Source organism: Sphaeramia orbicularis, chromosome 12 (assembly GCF_902148855.1).
Source record: "Sphaeramia orbicularis chromosome 12, fSphaOr1.1, whole genome shotgun sequence".
NCBI lineage: Eukaryota > Metazoa > Chordata > Actinopteri > Kurtiformes > Apogonidae > Sphaeramia > Sphaeramia orbicularis.
The window spans coordinates 22,083,496-22,100,685 of NC_043968.1; the positions used below are offsets into that span (position 1 = coordinate 22,083,496).

A 17,190-nucleotide genomic window follows, 5' to 3' on the forward strand; every position below is an offset into this window, starting at 1 on the left:
ATGATTAGCCTAGCTTAGTATAAAGACTAGACAAGACAAAAAAAAAAAAAAATCATCTGACCTGGATTTGTCCACAATTTAGAAACGTGCCTCTTAAGCCCACTAATGAGAAAGTGCGTGTTCATTGAATAATAAATGCTAGAGGCAGTTATCCACTGCAGAGACTTACCTAAAGCTGTTAGTAGTCTGATATTTTCATGGTAAAGTGGTTGGAAATATTTAATTTGCAAAAACATGAATAAATTTTTTTGGTATAATTCCATAAATATCAACCCATTTACAGAGAGTATCATCTTACCACTGTTTGCCACAATAGGCAGGAGGAGAAAGCTACATGTCATTACCCTGAACTTATATACACTTCACTCAAGTCTCATTCATGTGTAAAGTCGCTAGAAAAAACCCTTCAATCCTGTCACTACTTTAGCTTTTTTCCCTTACAAACCATCCATGCAAATCCTACTTAAAAATTATCCCAAATTACTTTTTTTTTTTTTTAAATGCCACGAGCAGGGTATCCAAACACATTCAGCTGAGAATCATAAAAAGCAGAAGCATGTACCCACACAAAAGAAAAAAGAGCTGATATTTTCACAAGTGTAGAGGCCATGAATGGATAAATACCAAGTTGAAGTCCCAGCCACATGCGGTAGTAGGGACTAAAATGCAGCAGAAGTGACTTGTGCAAAAGACAGAAATGAGCACATTCCCACACGCAGTCCTTATTGGGTGATTGACAGCTGGACCTGCATGGATCACCATGACAACGGAGGGCAGAAGTTTGGGGTAAGACTGAGCCGAGAGTTTGCTCTGGTACATCAGTCCTTCTCTGGGGAGAAATATGGACGGTCTCCTCTGCTCTGGAGTCGTTTCATGCCTCCTCATCCCTCCTCATCCCTCCTCCTTTTCCCCTCTCCTCTGCCTTCCTTTCGTCCCCGCGTGAATTTCATCTCCTACCTCCTCAGCCTTCTCCTCTTTTCCTCTCCTCTCCCCCTCTCTCCTGCAGCGTTCACCATCACTGACAAAGCCTTGAGAAGCTGCCAGCGGCCCCCGAGAGCCGACTGACTTCCTGCTAAAAATAAGAGCTGAGAGGAGAAGAGCGGAGAGCTGCCACCACCAGAAAGTGAAATGGGAGAGAGATTTGGAGAATGTGGGAAAAGACAAAGAGGAAAAGGAAAAATTGGAATGTTAAGGGGGATGGAAGGATACACACACACACACACGCAGGAATATGAGCAAGAAAAAGAAGGGGAAAAGGACAACCCCGCATAGATGAAGGTGTAGAAAGTTGGGGCGCAGATGGAGTGAGGGAAGGCATTACCTGACCGAGGTGTACAGAGACTCATCAGAAAAGAATCCGCTAAACCTGATCGCCCTGTAAATCTGCTCCGCACACACCAAACAGCAGGAGTTACATTCATCTACAGAATGAGACGGCGCTTGTGTGGCAGACTGAGAGCAGGAGGGAATGAAAGGAAGAGAAAGAATAGGGGCCAGATTATAAATATTTATATGAGGAAGAGGAAAAGATGGCTGAGTTGCAGGGGAGAAGGAAATAACGGCGGAGTAGAGCAGGCAGGGCTGCGGAGGCTGACTTCAGACGCAGCAGCAGGCCCGTTTGGCTCGGTTTATCTTTTCTTTCCCGCCTCTCCTGTTGCCTCTCTCGCCGCTGGAGTGCACGCTAGCGGATTTGCAGCTCGCACTCCCTGCAGTTCCTATGTATGTGTGTGTGTGAGTGTGTGTGAGGATGGGAAGGACAACAAGTTCTTCCCTTATCTCCCCCACCCCACCCCCAAGCAGAAAAAGATGAACACACAAAAGGCCCGCGTACCCGCTAACAGGCTTCTGCCGTTCCTGGGGAGGTTTGTGCCACTGTTGATGACGACAATGATGATGAAGGCGGTGATAGCGAGAAGTAAGCCCGCTCTGCTCATGACTGCCACTGCTCAAGCTGCTGTAGATTCAACGATTCAACACTTTTTCTATCACATGAGGTCACTTCATTCCAGTTTCTAAAAGATATCACGTAGCGATGATAAGACTTACACTTGCTCCCAACTCAGTACAGATAAGATACTTCCAGTAGAGGCTGGTGATGCAAGAAGTCTACACTGAGCTTAGTAAAGGAAAGCTGTTTGACAATGCACAGCAACGGGATCTCTTCTTATTAATTAACCTGATCTCCATGGTGTAAAATCCAGAAACATTTTAATGATACTAATATAAAACTCCTTATTGCTATCTGAGGACAGATGTTCCCACCCTGGAGGCAGCGTGGACACGGAAGACAACGATGCACGATCTGCATTTTTGTCATGATAACACCTCCGTACACAAAGCCAAGTCCACGAAGCAGAAATCTCCAGAGTGTATTAAACTGAACTTCCCATCTGTAATTTACACATATGTCTTTATTTATCTGAGGGGTCATGTGCAGGCATGGAAAAAATTATTAGACCATCAAAAGTCATCAAAAACAATGGTTATGCAATCAAGTACTAACTCCTGTGTGTATCATGTGACTAAAACAGACAGAAAAGAAAACATGGAATGCCTAAAAGCACTGTTTTTGTCAGTACAATGGCATAGATATTAATGTAAGAACTGAAGTGATTTTGGTTATTATCAAGGAAACATGGAAAATGGATAGATATCAGCTCTGAAATTAAACTCTTATGAGCTATTTTTGTTGTTATCGTTATATTTGTCCAAACAAATGTACCTTTAGTTGTACCAGGCATTAAAATGAACAAGAAATTGAAGAAAACAAGGGGTAGTCTAATAATTTTTTCCCCGACTGTATGGCGCTATGTAGGCTCTACCGTGGTTCTCAACTGTTCTGCTGCCAAGCCCCCCCCCATGTCCAATCAAAAAATCCAGGCCCTCCTACATACGACAGACTTTCCTTCCTGTCTGTTCAGCTACAATGATGACAAAAGCGCTTCCTTTCAGACTAACATTTATTTAAGTGCTTGCTGAAAACAAATCATGTACCATCTGTATGAAAATACACAGCGACAGCAGTGTAGGCCAACACGATGAAACTGGTGAAGGAGCTGAGTGAAACTATGTCCTGTCTGTCAACGCACGTAATCCCAGAACAGCGTTATAAATGTAGGAATATTCAGGTAGGAGAATGATATTGGCATTAAAGCTGCGCCAGAGTTCAGTTGTTTTAAGCAGTTCGCTACTTTTATTTATATCCACATTGGGAAAAAATACAGAGAGCTGGAGACTTCAGTGAGTGTGTACAGCCATGGTCCTGTCCAATACTGCATTTTGATCAATTTATGTATATGTTATTATTGGGTTCAGCAGTTACTTTACACAAATGAATCACTACATGTTGGCTGTTTATTTAGTAAGTTCACAGGTGTCAAACTCATGTTAGTTCAGGGCCACATACAGCCTAATTTAATCTCCAGCAGGTTGGACCAGTAAAATAATAACATAACGGCTGATAAATAATAAGAACTCCAAATTACTCTCTTTGTTTTAGTGCAATAAAATAAAATAAAAGTATGGTTTATATTTATCAACTGTGCTTTCACAAAAAAATGTGGATAACTTGAAAAACCTGAAATTTCTTAAGAAAAATAAGTGCAATTTTAACATTATACCTCAACTTATCATTTATTAATGTGCATTAACGTACAGATCACAGTGAATTTTTTTACTTTTGGTAGGGCAATTTTTGAAGGATACAATTGTTAAGATCTAGTAAGTAATAAGTAAATAATTGATTTTCAACTTTACATTAAATTACCATTAATTTGGTTGCTTATGTTTTCTATTTTTCTGGTTTAGTTTCATTTTTATGTTTTTGTTTGTTTCGTTGCATGCATTTTTGTTCCTGTATTGAATGCTGGGTAGCTGAATTTGTTATGTAGCACAGTCAGGCACTAATATAAGCATTCTGCTTCTGCCTGTGGCTTTTCAGTCACTAAACTGTTGGTAGTGTTTGTAGTATTGACACTGGTTGTATTATGTGATGACTGAATAAAGAATTTCATCATCATCAATTTATGAATGCACAAAACATAACAGGCATAAAATTGTTAAAAATTTTGGAGTTTGAAACTAAAATGACTCTTAATATTTTCAGTGTAATTTTTGCCCTTCACACATTCATCCCTTGGGCCAGACTGGAAGCTTTGGAAGGCCGGTTTTGGTCCACGAGCCGTATGTTTGACACCCCTGAGTTAGACAGTTGTTTCACTTGTTATTTTGTCATCAAAGTATTTTTCTGTATTTTTTTCTAAACATTTGCAGCCATCTAAAGCCCCCCCTGACAGCTCTCTGTGGCCCCCTAGTGTGCTGCCCCCCCTCCTTAGAACCACTGGTCCAGACCATCAACTAGTACCTAAATTCATCTTGAGATAAGCTGCATCAGAATCTGATTAATCTCGGCAGGTGATAGTGATGGACGTCCTCATGTGTTTGCTTCACTCACCGGCGTATGACGCAATGTCAGGAAAACAGAAAAACTAACATGTGGTGTAAACTTCCCTGCACACAGCCCCGACCTAAACTCATTCTTTTTAGTCACTGATGCTCTAAGGCTGAAACCTACAGCTACGTTTCAGAACTCTAAAGACTCCTGCAGAAGTAGACTGAAGTAGATGGTTTTGTTGTAATTTACGGATGAAATGTTCCAATATCCAGACACTTTTCGAGCACTTAACAGAGAGTTCCAGTTTGTTTATTTGTGAGATAAAACTGAAACCAAATGAAGACCACCTCATACAAAAACAGTGGGGTCTCACTGAAGAAAACTCTAAATTAAAATGTTTGAAAAACTAGACTCTTACATGGTTTAATCACTCTAAACCACTTTATTTTACAATAATAAAGCTTCAGGGAGTCATACATTTTTTAGCATCACTGAGCAACATTCCAAAATTACCCAAAGACTTCTGCAGCTCATTTTGACTCCATTAACATTCTGTAGAAAATCTACCTTGTGATGCATGATTTAGACCCATCACTGATATTTTCAGACAGGTATAAGGTTACATATTACATTAAGATTTTATTAGAAACAATCTGCTCCTCTTCTCTGTGACTTGACAGTGGAGCGACATGGCAGCTAACATGACTGGGATATTTTGGGATGTGAAAGTATGGGTATGAAGCCACATCAGGTCATCTATCTTTATATTTAGTCTTTAGATTTGGAGGGAAGAGCTGCAGAGGGAAGGTTTGCACTTGCAGATTCTGGTGTTTTTCGCTTGATTTGTGTCTACTGCAAGTTCAACTACAGTTAGACTTCATTTGAAAATCATATTAAACTAAGTAAACATAAATTCCCTGAAATACTGAGTAAAATCTAAAATAACAGTCAAAGTTTATGTTCATTGCTGTATAAATAAGTAATATTGTGTGTGTATATTAGGATGGGCAAATGCATGGACTGAATATCCCTACAGGGACAATAAAGCGAGTTTAACTTTAACCTTTAAACTTTATTAGGTCAAAGTCTGCATAAAGTATGACCACTTGCTTAATCAGTAATTTGTTAAAAAAAAAAAAAAAGTGTTTATCTAAAACAAAAAAGACCAAATGTTCACTTTCAAGAATAAGGAACATTATTCGAAAAAATTATTAACTGATTCATCCAAACCAGTTTATTTTTATTTTGTTTGTCTTAACCTTCTCAGACCTAGCAATGCATTTTTGTCCCCTGTAAGAGGCAAAAAATGCTCTCCACTGCGAAGGATATTCCAATAAAAAAATAAATAATGTATCTGAAAAAACTGTTGCATCCAATCAAAGCAAATTATTTAATGTAAAAAGAGTCAAAATATTTAACCTTCCTGGGTCTCGTGAGGTTAAATCTAAAGTGGAGTATAATAAACCAGAATGATCTTTTATGGTAAAAGTGTAAAAGTGAGTGAGAATGTCTTTCAGGGGCTCAAAAACCCAAAGAATGACCCTTCGTCTGGTGTGTTTCGAGACAGAAAAAGTTAGTCTGGCTGCTGTCATTGTTAAACTACACAGACCTGGAGCTGAGATGTTTCTGCAGCCGCTGTCAGAGCTGAGAGGAGTCTAACACAAACCAGACACACTGCATACGACGCAACGCTTATGGGAACGTACTGGAGCTTTTACACTATTGTTTACCACATTATACATAGGCCTCCTTTACATTTCTGCGGCCCGTTTTCCAAAGCAAAGCATGCGTTTTTCATTTGAGGTTTTTTTTTTTTGTCTTTTTCTTTCAAGGCTTTAGTTAATTTACATGAACTACAAAAAACAGACTCTGCACAGACTTCCTGTCTATCACATTTGACATTTAGTCAACCTCTTTTTTTCATAGTATTTTTTTTTTTTTATTGAGAAAATGCATTTTTGTGGTTTGTTCAAGAAGCTCCTAAAAAAAAATTCAGAAGCCGCCGCACAGCTCTGCATTCATGAGCTATGTTGAATACAGACGGTAAACAATAAGCAGATACTGATGTTTCTCCAAAAAGTAGTTTTTACATGTCTTAACTTTTATAAATTACCAATTGGAGGTAAAATTTCTGACTTTCTGAGAGCATTCCTGAATTTACCAGATACGACAAGACAAATTTATTCTATCAAGCTATGAAATCAGTTCAGTGACTTTGAATTAAAATGTTGAAGTAGAATTTTAATTTGATTTGTGTCCCAAAATGTGAAAGAGGCTGGGACGATCCTTTATGTTGCAGTTAACCCTCAAGATTTAAACTTCTGCGAGTGACCAACACCATGTACTATCTAAAATTTTAAAGAACTTCAGAACCACTTACCCTAAAGATACACTGGAAGGTTAAATGCAGATTCTCAGCTTTAAAGCAGCATCGGATGTGTTTTATTTAGATGTTCAGAGGCTCCGTAGTGAACATGGAAATACTGTTATTTTCTGCAACATTGATTCACAAGTTAAACCCATGGAGTTGGATCAATGACAGAGGTTATAGACCAGGGGTGTCAAACTCATTTTCTTCCGGGGGCCACATTCACCCCAATTTAATCTAAAGTGGGCCGGACCAGTAAAATAATAGCACGATAGCCAATAAATAATGACAACTCCAAATTGTTTTAGTGCAAAAAATAACATTGAATTATGCCAGTATTTACATTTACAAACTATCCAAACAAAAAGGATGTGAATAACCTGAAAAATGAAATTTGTTAAGAAATGAAAGTACAATTTTATCAATATTATGCCTCAACTTATCATTTATTACATGTGTATTACAGATCAGATCTACAAAGGCACAAAACATTTAATAACAGGCAAAATATTGTTAAAATTGCACTTAATTTTTCTTTAGACATTTCAGGTTGGTCATATTTGTTCAGGTTATTCATTTTATTGATAGTTTAAGGTAGGGGTCTCAAACATGAGGCCCGGGGGCCAAATGCGGCCTGCCAGAGGTTCCAATCCGGCCCATGGGATGAATTTGCAAAATGCCAAAACTCCACAGTCAAGGCTGTTGAACTCATTTTAGTTCAGGTTCCACATACAGACCAATATGATCTACAGTCAAATAATAGCATAATAACCTACAAAATAATGACTCCATATTTTTTTTCTCAGTTTGATGTGAAAATAATACTATTATATTATGCCTATAAATAATGACAACTTCAAATGTTTGTTTTAGTGCAAAAAATAACATTAAATTATGAAAATATTGACATTTACAAACTATCCTGTAACAATAAAATGTGAATAACCTGAACAACCTGAAATGTCTAAAGAAAATTAAGCACAATTTTAACCATTTTCTGCCTGTTACTCAGTGTTTAGTGTCTTTGTAGATCCGATCCATAATGCACATGTAGAAATGATTAGTTGAGGCATATTATTGTTAAAATTGCACTTATTTTTCTTAAGAAATTGTTGTTTTTTCAGGTTATTAACATTCACATTCACATTTTTTTGTTTGGATAGTTTCTAAAAGTAAGTATTTTCATAATTTAATGGGGGGTTTCTTGCACTAAAACGAAGACAAAAATTTGGAGCTGTCATTATTTATAGGTTATTATGCTATTATTTTACTGGTCCGGCCCACTAGAGATCAAATCGGGCTGAATGTGGCCCCTGCAAGAAAATGAGTTTGAGACCCCTGGTTTAAGGATAGCTTCTTAATGTAAATATTTTCATAATTTAATGTTTTTTCCACTATATCAAAGAGAAAAAAATTGGTGTTGTCATTATTTATAGGTTATTATGATATAATTTTTGAGTTTGATGTCCTAACTTGCACTTTGCAAATTCATCCCACAGGCTGGACTGGGAACTTTGGCGGGCCAGTTTTGGCCCCCGGGCCGCATGTTTGACACCTGTGTTACAGACGCTTGTTTTTATGTTCAATTAATGAAATGTTTTGTTGAAAAAGTCCCTATTTTCTTTGTTTTCTTAGTTTTGATATAATAACTTTTGAATTAATTCAGAGTTTTTATGAACGACTACATGGTCACTGAATTAAATATAGGAAAATACCTGATATTCACTGAAAAATGCAAAATGCAGAGAATGATGTTACACTATATTGCGATAAAACTTAAATGTAGAGAAAAATTTACTTGGAACTCTGCATAAAAATAGTTCTAGTAAATAGTAAAGATTAGGTTTATTGCCGTCCTAAGACACTCAAAAAAAAAAAAACAAAAAACCCTGGACCACCACTTTTAATAGATGATCACAAGACGACAGAAAAAGCAGGATAGATGTAGAGCCACAACTTTCAAAGATGCTGACCTAGCCAGTCGTTGAACTTTTTGACCTCGGAGGGCAGGCCCAGCTCGGTGAAGTCCCCGGCGTGGATGAACACATCACCGTACGGCATCTGGATGGCGTCGGTGCGGGAGTGAGTGTCTGAGATGCACACAAAACGAGTGTAGCCCGGTGGTTTGGGTGTGTCGTGGGGCATCGGGTCCACCCTGAACGGAGGAGGAAAAAAAAAAACAAAACAAAAGACAAAGTTAAAGAAACGGGAGAAAGGGAAAAAAAGAGGTCACTGCGGCTGTTGGTGCACTTAAACAATACGGGAGGAGGAAACACAGTGCTGTATGCAAAATCTCTGTGGTGAGGGACTGACTGTGAGAGAAGTTTGAATTAGTATCCAACAGAAAACCATCCCCACAGACTGAGGCAGAGGAGGTAACAAGAGACACAGCGAGAAGCGAGAGGCCACAATAAAAGCAGAGAGACAGTAATAGAAATGTGCAGAGATAGAAAAAGAATAAAGCGCAGATATAGAAAAAGAGCAGAGTCCTGTGGGATTTCCAGCGAGTGTGCAGATCCACCAGGTCTCCAGGGGGAAGAGGGGAGCTGGTGAATAACCGTGGCCCACTTTAGTGAGCTCTCCTCCAGGTACAACGGTGCCCAGCCCTGCCTCCTCCTCCTCCTCCTCCTCCTGCTCCTCCTCCACAACAGATAAAGAGATGAGGAGAAGTGGGAAAACACATATACATGCATGTATAAAATGTACAGGATGTTTTATGGAACCTCATAGAAACACAACTCTTAAGGAATGATTTGCCTGGTTATATAAATACCACAGTGTCAAACTTATTCTAAACTTTTACCTCACTTTTGCAGGTACCAGTGTGTAGGCGTGGAACATACATGTGACCTGTGCGAGCAAATGAAAACTGATAAAACCCAGCTGCTAAAAAAAAAAAAAACACTGAGGCAGAACAGACATAATATGTCAGAGGGTGAATTCAGCATAATATAAGTTACACAGCACGAATTCTACTGGAGTCATGCACTGAAGAAAAATGTCATCTACACCTTTTCTCTCTTTTCTCTTTCGGCCTTCTTTTGTTTCCTATTCAGCTACTGTTAACACTTCCTGTGTAACTGTTTCACACCGAAGGCCCTGACATCGCAACATAAACGACACGGACACCAGCCTATTTAATGCTTTATTTGCCAACCTTGAGAATTTTCACAACCACGTGTCGTCATTTATTTTCATTAAGTGTAAAATCTGTACTTTGTCAGATGTTTTTAAAGTCCTTAAATCATTCGGTTTAACCTCGTACCTACACTCATCATTACACCGCTTTGAAAAGATTAACGTTTCAGGACAGAAAGCCTTTGACTGTGTTATTTCATTATTGATGTCTCTGTCTGGTTCTGCGCTTTCTCCACCTGCACCCACAGCCGCTGCAATTTTAAGAAGAATATTGACCTTTTATGAAATACATGGCATAGGTAATGTAACTATTTTAATGTCCGAATGCTTTTCTGCTTTTAGAAGGACAACTAGATTTCCAGAACTCTTCTCCAATGACATGGACATTCACTTGTCAACTCTTACTGTACGTATCAGCTTTTATCAGAGAGAATATCAGATGTAAAACCTTTAGTAATAACAAACATTTTGATTACTTATTTTTCTCAATAACTGTCACTGATTCCAAATGCATTTATTTTTTAAGTATTTGACACTGAAGAAAACACACAAGGGGTTTTAAATTTGCCCGAGCAGTAAATTAAAGCAGGCCAGATTACAAAAAAGGGCGCATAAACATAATGTTATCACATACACCTAAAATAATTGTTGTTAATTAATTAGGGATTTGAGACCTGCAGCTAATATGAACCTTTTTAAAATACAGGTCTGACTCACTTTTCAGCCCAAATCCATAAAGCAGAAGGTTTATCTAAGACTCTGTTATGTTTTTCTTGGACTTAATGGTTCCGTTTTTATTACAAATTATATCATTTTTCATCTTTTGGCACTTTAGCTGTTACAACATTAACAATATTATTATAACAGGTTAAGACTTCAGAGGTGATGGTTAATCACATCAACAATTCACACACTTGAACATAACCCACCAAGAGCAGGTTAATGATTTTTCTAAATAATTTTAGTATTTTGAAGCTTCAGACCAGTATAATTTGACAGTAAGTCAGAATTACATCAGCGTTACTGACGATGCCAGAAATCCACATCTCAATTGCAGCAGCACAAATTTCTCCCAATGGGTTTTTCTCAACAAGATGTGAAGTACTGTAGAGAGCGCTGAAGCCTATTCATTTTTCAATGACCTTCTGTTCTTATTTCACTTCTTTCAAATGAAATAAATCAGGGTTTATACTGAAAGGCCTGAACACTTGAGCGTGAAATATTTTTTACACTGTGGTTCATTTGTGCATCATTTGGTTTAAGAGCTGTTTCACTCCAATGATAATACATGAACCGGTTTAGAAAAAAAACCCCAAGATGAAATAAATGGAGGGAAAATGTTTAAAAATGTCATTATATACCTGATGTATACAGGAAAATGATCAAAGAAGATGAAAAGTCGATGGAGACGGAAGTAAATGGGCTCTGAGTGTAAACGACAGCGGTTTGCTCCTTTAATTATCCTCCCGCTGCAGGTAAATATGAGCCTCTTTACTCACATGTGCACATGTGGCGGCTGGAAGCGTCCCTGGTTGATGTTGTAGAAGGTAAAAGCCTGAGTGGGGTTGGTGCTGTACTCGTCCACCTCCACCGCCGACCTGCTGCCTCGCTGGGTGTGAGACTGAGCCTGCGACTGCTGCTGCCGCCGCGCCGCCATGATCTCTGACAGGGTGAAGGCCATGGTGGGTGGAGGAGAGCCAGGTGTCAGGGCGCTGAGACTGGATGCTTGTTGTTGTGGCCTGAGGAGAGGCGTCTGGGAGGCGTCCTGGTAGGATCACACCCTCACTGGGCTCACGGTCACAGTGAGCTGAGCAGAGAACATCACCTCCACCTCCACCTTCTTCTTCTTCTTCTGCTCTTCAGCTCCTCTGCACCTGAGAAGAACACAGAGAATAGATGACATGACAATTCAGAATAAATCAAAGCTAGATCTTCCACAATGTATCGTTCAAATCACAGAAAATGTCAAATATTTCTGGTTAAATGTTGGTATTTGCTAGTCGGGCTTTAAATTCTTCTGGACTGAAAATTAAAAGCGCAAAGAAATTTGAAGGCATCAGTAAAGGTTTGGGGACATCAGGAGAATGCACAAAACATATAAGAACATAAACACCTTCATATAAAAATGGATGACATTTTTAATATCCATAAATATATCCATAGATATGATGTTATACTGTCTGTAAAACAAACTATAAACTAAAGAAATGACTATGTTTTATTGAAATGTTGATGCAACTACAGGGTGGGGAAGCAAAATTTACAATGAACATTTAGTTGTTTTTTCTCAGCAGGCACTACGTCAATTGTTTTCAAACCAAACATATATTGATGTCATAATCATACCTAACACTATTATCCATACCTTTTCAGAAACTTTTGCCCATATGAGTAATCAGGAAAGCAAACGTCAAAGAGTGTGTGATTTGCTGAATGCACTCGTCACACCAAAGAAGATTTCAAAAATAGTTGGAGTGTCCATAAAGACTGTTTATAATGTAAAGAAGAGAATGACTATGAGCAAAACTATTACGAGAAAGTCTGGAAGATACTATTAAAGAAGAATGGGAGAAGTTGTCACCCGAATATTTGAGGAACACTTGCGCAAGCTTCAGGAGGCGTGTGAAGGCAGTTATTGAGAAAGGAGGAGGACACATAGAATAAAAACATTTTCTATTATGTAAATTTTCTTGTGGCAAATAAATTCTCATGACTTTCAATAAACTAATTGGTCATACACTGTCTTTCAATCCCTGCCTCAAAATATTGGAAATTTTGCTTCCCCACCCTGCAGCTACTATCAGCCCATGTTTAGATCCAGGTGAACATGCTGCAGACTATAGAAGGAGCCATTTTGGAATCATATACAAATCTTACATATATAAAATATATAATTAAATGTGATACATAAGGGGAAATGTGTAACGCAGAACCCTAACTGTACAAAGTCCAGATCACAGATTTGTCAGAGATTTGTTGGCAGTGTGCGGCTTTCAGTGACAGGACTGCAGTGTTTCAGAAAGCTTACTGGCGAGTGCTGCATCCCCTCCAGCTACAGTTAATCGCATGTTTAACTTAATGTTAACACTGGAGCCGCACAGGCAGCCAGAACACAACACTTTCACCTTGAATAGGAGCCTAAATGAAAAACGGATGGTATGCATAATGTTAACCAGGCTGCAGATTGAAGTTCCACACCTCAAATGATTTATTATTTATGAATCTACTTTGGGGTTTTGCTTTTTTTTTCTCTAATATTTCAGGCTTCCTGTCCAGCTCTTTTCATTTGAGGTTTTCCTCTAGAGGCATGAAAAAAATAAACTAAACAGATAAAATCCTTGCATTGGCTGTCCCCGGAGTGTGAGGCCTGCGTGTATGTGTGTGTTGCCCATTAGCACTGGATTCAGCTCTGCAGCTCATTTTTCAGAGGCTCTGGCGACTGCTGGGAGAGAGCAGAGCTGCTGAGAGGTGCTGAGATGACAGGGATGCTGGGAGACCGAGGTGATAATTTGGGGACAGGCAGCTTTGGCAAAGTCGGCGTGGACCGCGGTGCGATGTCGGCGCGCCATCTCAATTCCTCATTCACTGCAACCTCACACACTGACAGCACACTGACGTGACAGATACACACTTCACACTTCACACCGCCATTGTTTGTCACGGGCAAATCCCAGCATGGTTGGTGGATGTGATTCAGGAGCCCATACTGTAACGTGTGCGTTTGGTGTGCGCGCAGGTTGATGCGTATGCAGGCCAGTGCGTGCATATTTAAATGTGTTTCTGTTGTCATAAATGAGACAGTGACAGCCGCTCATCCTGCCAGTGTGAGACTGAGAGATGCATTAGCAGATGCTGGGACATTGGAACACACTGGGCCAAATGCAGTCGTCTGTATCACGTAAAATACACACAGTGGTGGGAGACATGCTCAGATCCTATATTTGAGTAAAACTGTGCAAGTATTAACAGAAAATGTCCTTTAAGTATCAAAAATCCATAGGTTGCATAGTGTTGGATTCTATTACTCGCATGCAAACAACATATTAGTGTCACATCTGATCTGGAGTCAGTTCAAAAATCCATCACATTTTTATAAACTCGAATTATATTTTGGATTTTTACATCTGAAAATCGGGGCTGTGACTAAGAATTACTTCTGCTGGTTGTTGCTGAGTAATGTAATTTTTTCCTCTTTGTATTGGAAAAGTGTTCGGGACCATTTTTCAGGACACACTACAACACATTTTTTAGTGTTTAATTTTCAGTCACAATCCTAAATTTATACAGTTTAAAAGTGAAGCATTTCCCCTATAAAGAGGTAAAGAATTAACTTTTTAACATATTTGTTGATAATTTCCATTTAATCATATAATCACTGAGGCTCTACAGAAAAATACTGAATGACCGTGAATAGTTGCGTTGGACTAAAAACTACAGTATTAAAGCAAAAAAACCAAAAAACAAAACGTGTAAACCAACACAAAAGCAAAGTACTATAAATACTGCGGTAATCATGACCTTCTTCGGTTCTTAAGTCTTCACAGTTTACAGTTTTACACTTTGTAAAGTAAAAATAAGTGATTTGATTGCATCAAAATGTTAGAAAAATCCACCTGGAGATCCCGTTGCATGCACACGCCAGTTGAATATCTGTATCAACAAAGACGTCTGTGCCTGGGGCTGGTGTCTGACAGCGTTTTATCAACCCAACCCCTTCAATGAAAACAAATCTATCATTTCTTATGAGTTGATTTAGCCTAAAATTCCAACATGTGACAAAAATCTGTAATTTCCCTTTGTTTTAATAAAGTACGTAAAGATACTGAGTGTTTACACAATCTGCTGTCAGTGGTCAGCTTTGTGCAGTCGGGCCAAAAGCATCCGTCATCTTATTCTTTTCTGCAGGACAATTTTATATGAAGGAGTCCAGGAGGAAAAAAAGATCAGATGAAGTAAATCTGAGGTTTTGAAGCCTGACATAATGGCTTAACAGACCTCAACCCTATCAAATACTAAGGTGACCTGTCAAGTCAGACCTCCTACCCCCCCCAAAAAAAGACAATACTGTCCTTTCCGCACTCTTAACCTACCGATCACTCAGGCCTGTGGTTAACAGATTATAATTGTCCTCTTTTTCATCTTACTGCTCAGGGCAGTAGCAGCAGCTTCAGTCGTCTGTCATTGTCTAAAACTAGAAACCGAACGCCGAGAGGCTGAGACACACAGTTAAAACGCATCCTGCACAGAAGAAATAATGTGGTCTGAATAAAATATAGTATAGAATTATAACACTTTCCTGATTCTTTATAATCTAATTAAAAAGTCTAAAAACCTAAACAAACATTGAACCAACTTCAACTCTCGTATTAAAACAGCGACTCCTGAAGACTTGAGGTTTGTGTTTGTGATTTAAGCCACACAGTTTCATCCTCAAGAGACTGAAAACAGCCTTTAGCTTTGTCTTAATACACAGTTATCAAAAGAAGCCAGCAGTAGGACTTGTCGTTAAATCGGACACAGCCTTATTAGCTGTTTCCTCAAACCTCCACCCCTGATCTGCTCCCTCTTTCAGCTTGTCTCATTCCAAAGCCTGGAGCAACCGACACCGAGCAACCTCTGGCACGTATTAACACCGTTCTGTAAACACTGATGCGCTGGAGAACCTCAGACAGTGGTCCTGATGAGACCATACCTGAGCGGCTATAAATTATACAGATTAAAAACAGGTGGAATCAACAAAATAAAGCTCTATGAATCTACATAAGAATGAACACACATGAAAATTCCACTTGAATTCATGAAACCACAGTTACATTTGTTGCCCAAAGTATTTTTCTCGTAACAACCTTATTGAGCATTTTCACCTTTAAAAAAATCTTGTTCATTGTTGCATTAAGATGTTTTTAAAAGCGTTAAAAAAAAAAAAAAAAAGGATCTACGGCACATCACGTTCTTATCCTTAACAGAGCAAAGAATCTTTCATTACTGCTGCATAAAATGAAATGCCACGGTTAGAATATTTACAGCATCACAGTCTAAAACCGACTGTAGGAAGGATAAAGGTTATCTAATGTGCACTCATTTTTTTATGTGCACACTTGGACTGGCAGCTGCTGACTTAAAGGATGGTCCTTTTTGCACGGTGTCAGTACAACATGAGACCTGTGAGTGTTTCACATGGGGCTCTGCTTCTGACCCCAGACCTGAGTCCCTACATCTACAGACGATAATGATGTCAAATCTGACAGTGGCTACAAGTTATGGGTGTCTGAATGAGCCTCTCGGGCCCCTGGGCTGCTCTCATCCTTGAGGAACAAAGCCTCCGGCAGCACTAGGGGTCCAGCCCATTACACAGATCTGTCAGCGGCTGTGGTTACTGTACTGTAGAGGTGGGAAGACTGATGCTTAGGGCATTTACATACATTTAACAACTGTTTTCATCTACTTAGAGACACATAGAAAATTTAAATGCATTTGAGCGTGCTGTTTTATCCTTATCTTAGAGGGTGCTGCTCTGATTTTCACCCAGATCTTCTTATAAAATGCAGAGAATTCAGCATCTCCAGGTCAGCTTGAATGTGGATAAAACCAAAAAAAAAAAAGACTTTCATCCAACTTTGAGAACTTAAAAATGATTGATGATCTAATCCCTGACTCTGATCTACCCTCATTTCTCTTTATTTATTTCTCGGGTGCATTCAAGCAGAATTTGGGAAACTTTAATTAAAATCAGGATAGACATACCTTCTGCTGGATTATCAAATACTCGTGTGAATTCTCATTCGCCTGAGTTTTTCCCTCCTCTCAGAAGTTGTGCCTCTGCAGTCTGCACGCTGTTTAGCTCAACTATAATAAAACTTTGGAGCCAGTTGGTCCCACAGGCTGCACCAACTGTCAGTGTGCTGTTTGGAAGCTCCAGTAAGCCTCTCCAGCCTGTCCTGTACTCGGAGACTTTGCCCTTTGGATGCGGTGCCACTGAAATCTGATCTAACATTAAAGCGTTCCGGTGAGCCCTGCTGGAAAGCCTTCCACCGTGGGACATGAATGCGTGCTTTTATTAAAAATCCAGACTACTCAAGCGAAGCTCAGAAGCCTTCTCACATGTGGAGGAAAAACGCATATTCACGTGGGGGGGCTCCGAACCTAGGGAATGCGCTGCGCCTTGTGCGGGTTCAGTGCAAATATGCGCTTCGGTCTTGCATGAAACAAGGACCCAGTCTGCATATGTGCACCTAGGAAAAGACAAGGAGGAGGAAACCTACCGGCTCCTGTGGTGGTGGTGGTGGTGCTG

At 39.3% G+C, this 17,190-nt stretch overlaps 1 protein-coding gene across 1 annotated transcript in view; it reads right to left on the reverse strand.

Annotated features, from left to right (window-relative positions):
• Nucleotides 1-17,189, reverse strand: part of mpped1 (metallophosphoesterase domain containing 1) — an 87,360-nt gene extending 70,171 nt beyond the window's left edge. Inside the window, exons 1-3 of the mRNA XM_030148269.1 lie at nt 17,162-17,189; nt 11,399-11,773; nt 8,735-8,916 (exon numbers count right to left, since the gene is read on the reverse strand). Coding sequence (XP_030004129.1) covers nt 8,735-8,916; nt 11,399-11,580 — 364 coding nt within the window. The 5' untranslated portion in view covers nt 11,581-11,773; nt 17,162-17,189. The remainder of the gene's footprint in view (nt 1-8,734; nt 8,917-11,398; nt 11,774-17,161) is intronic.
• Nucleotide 17,190: the final 1 nt, after the last annotated feature.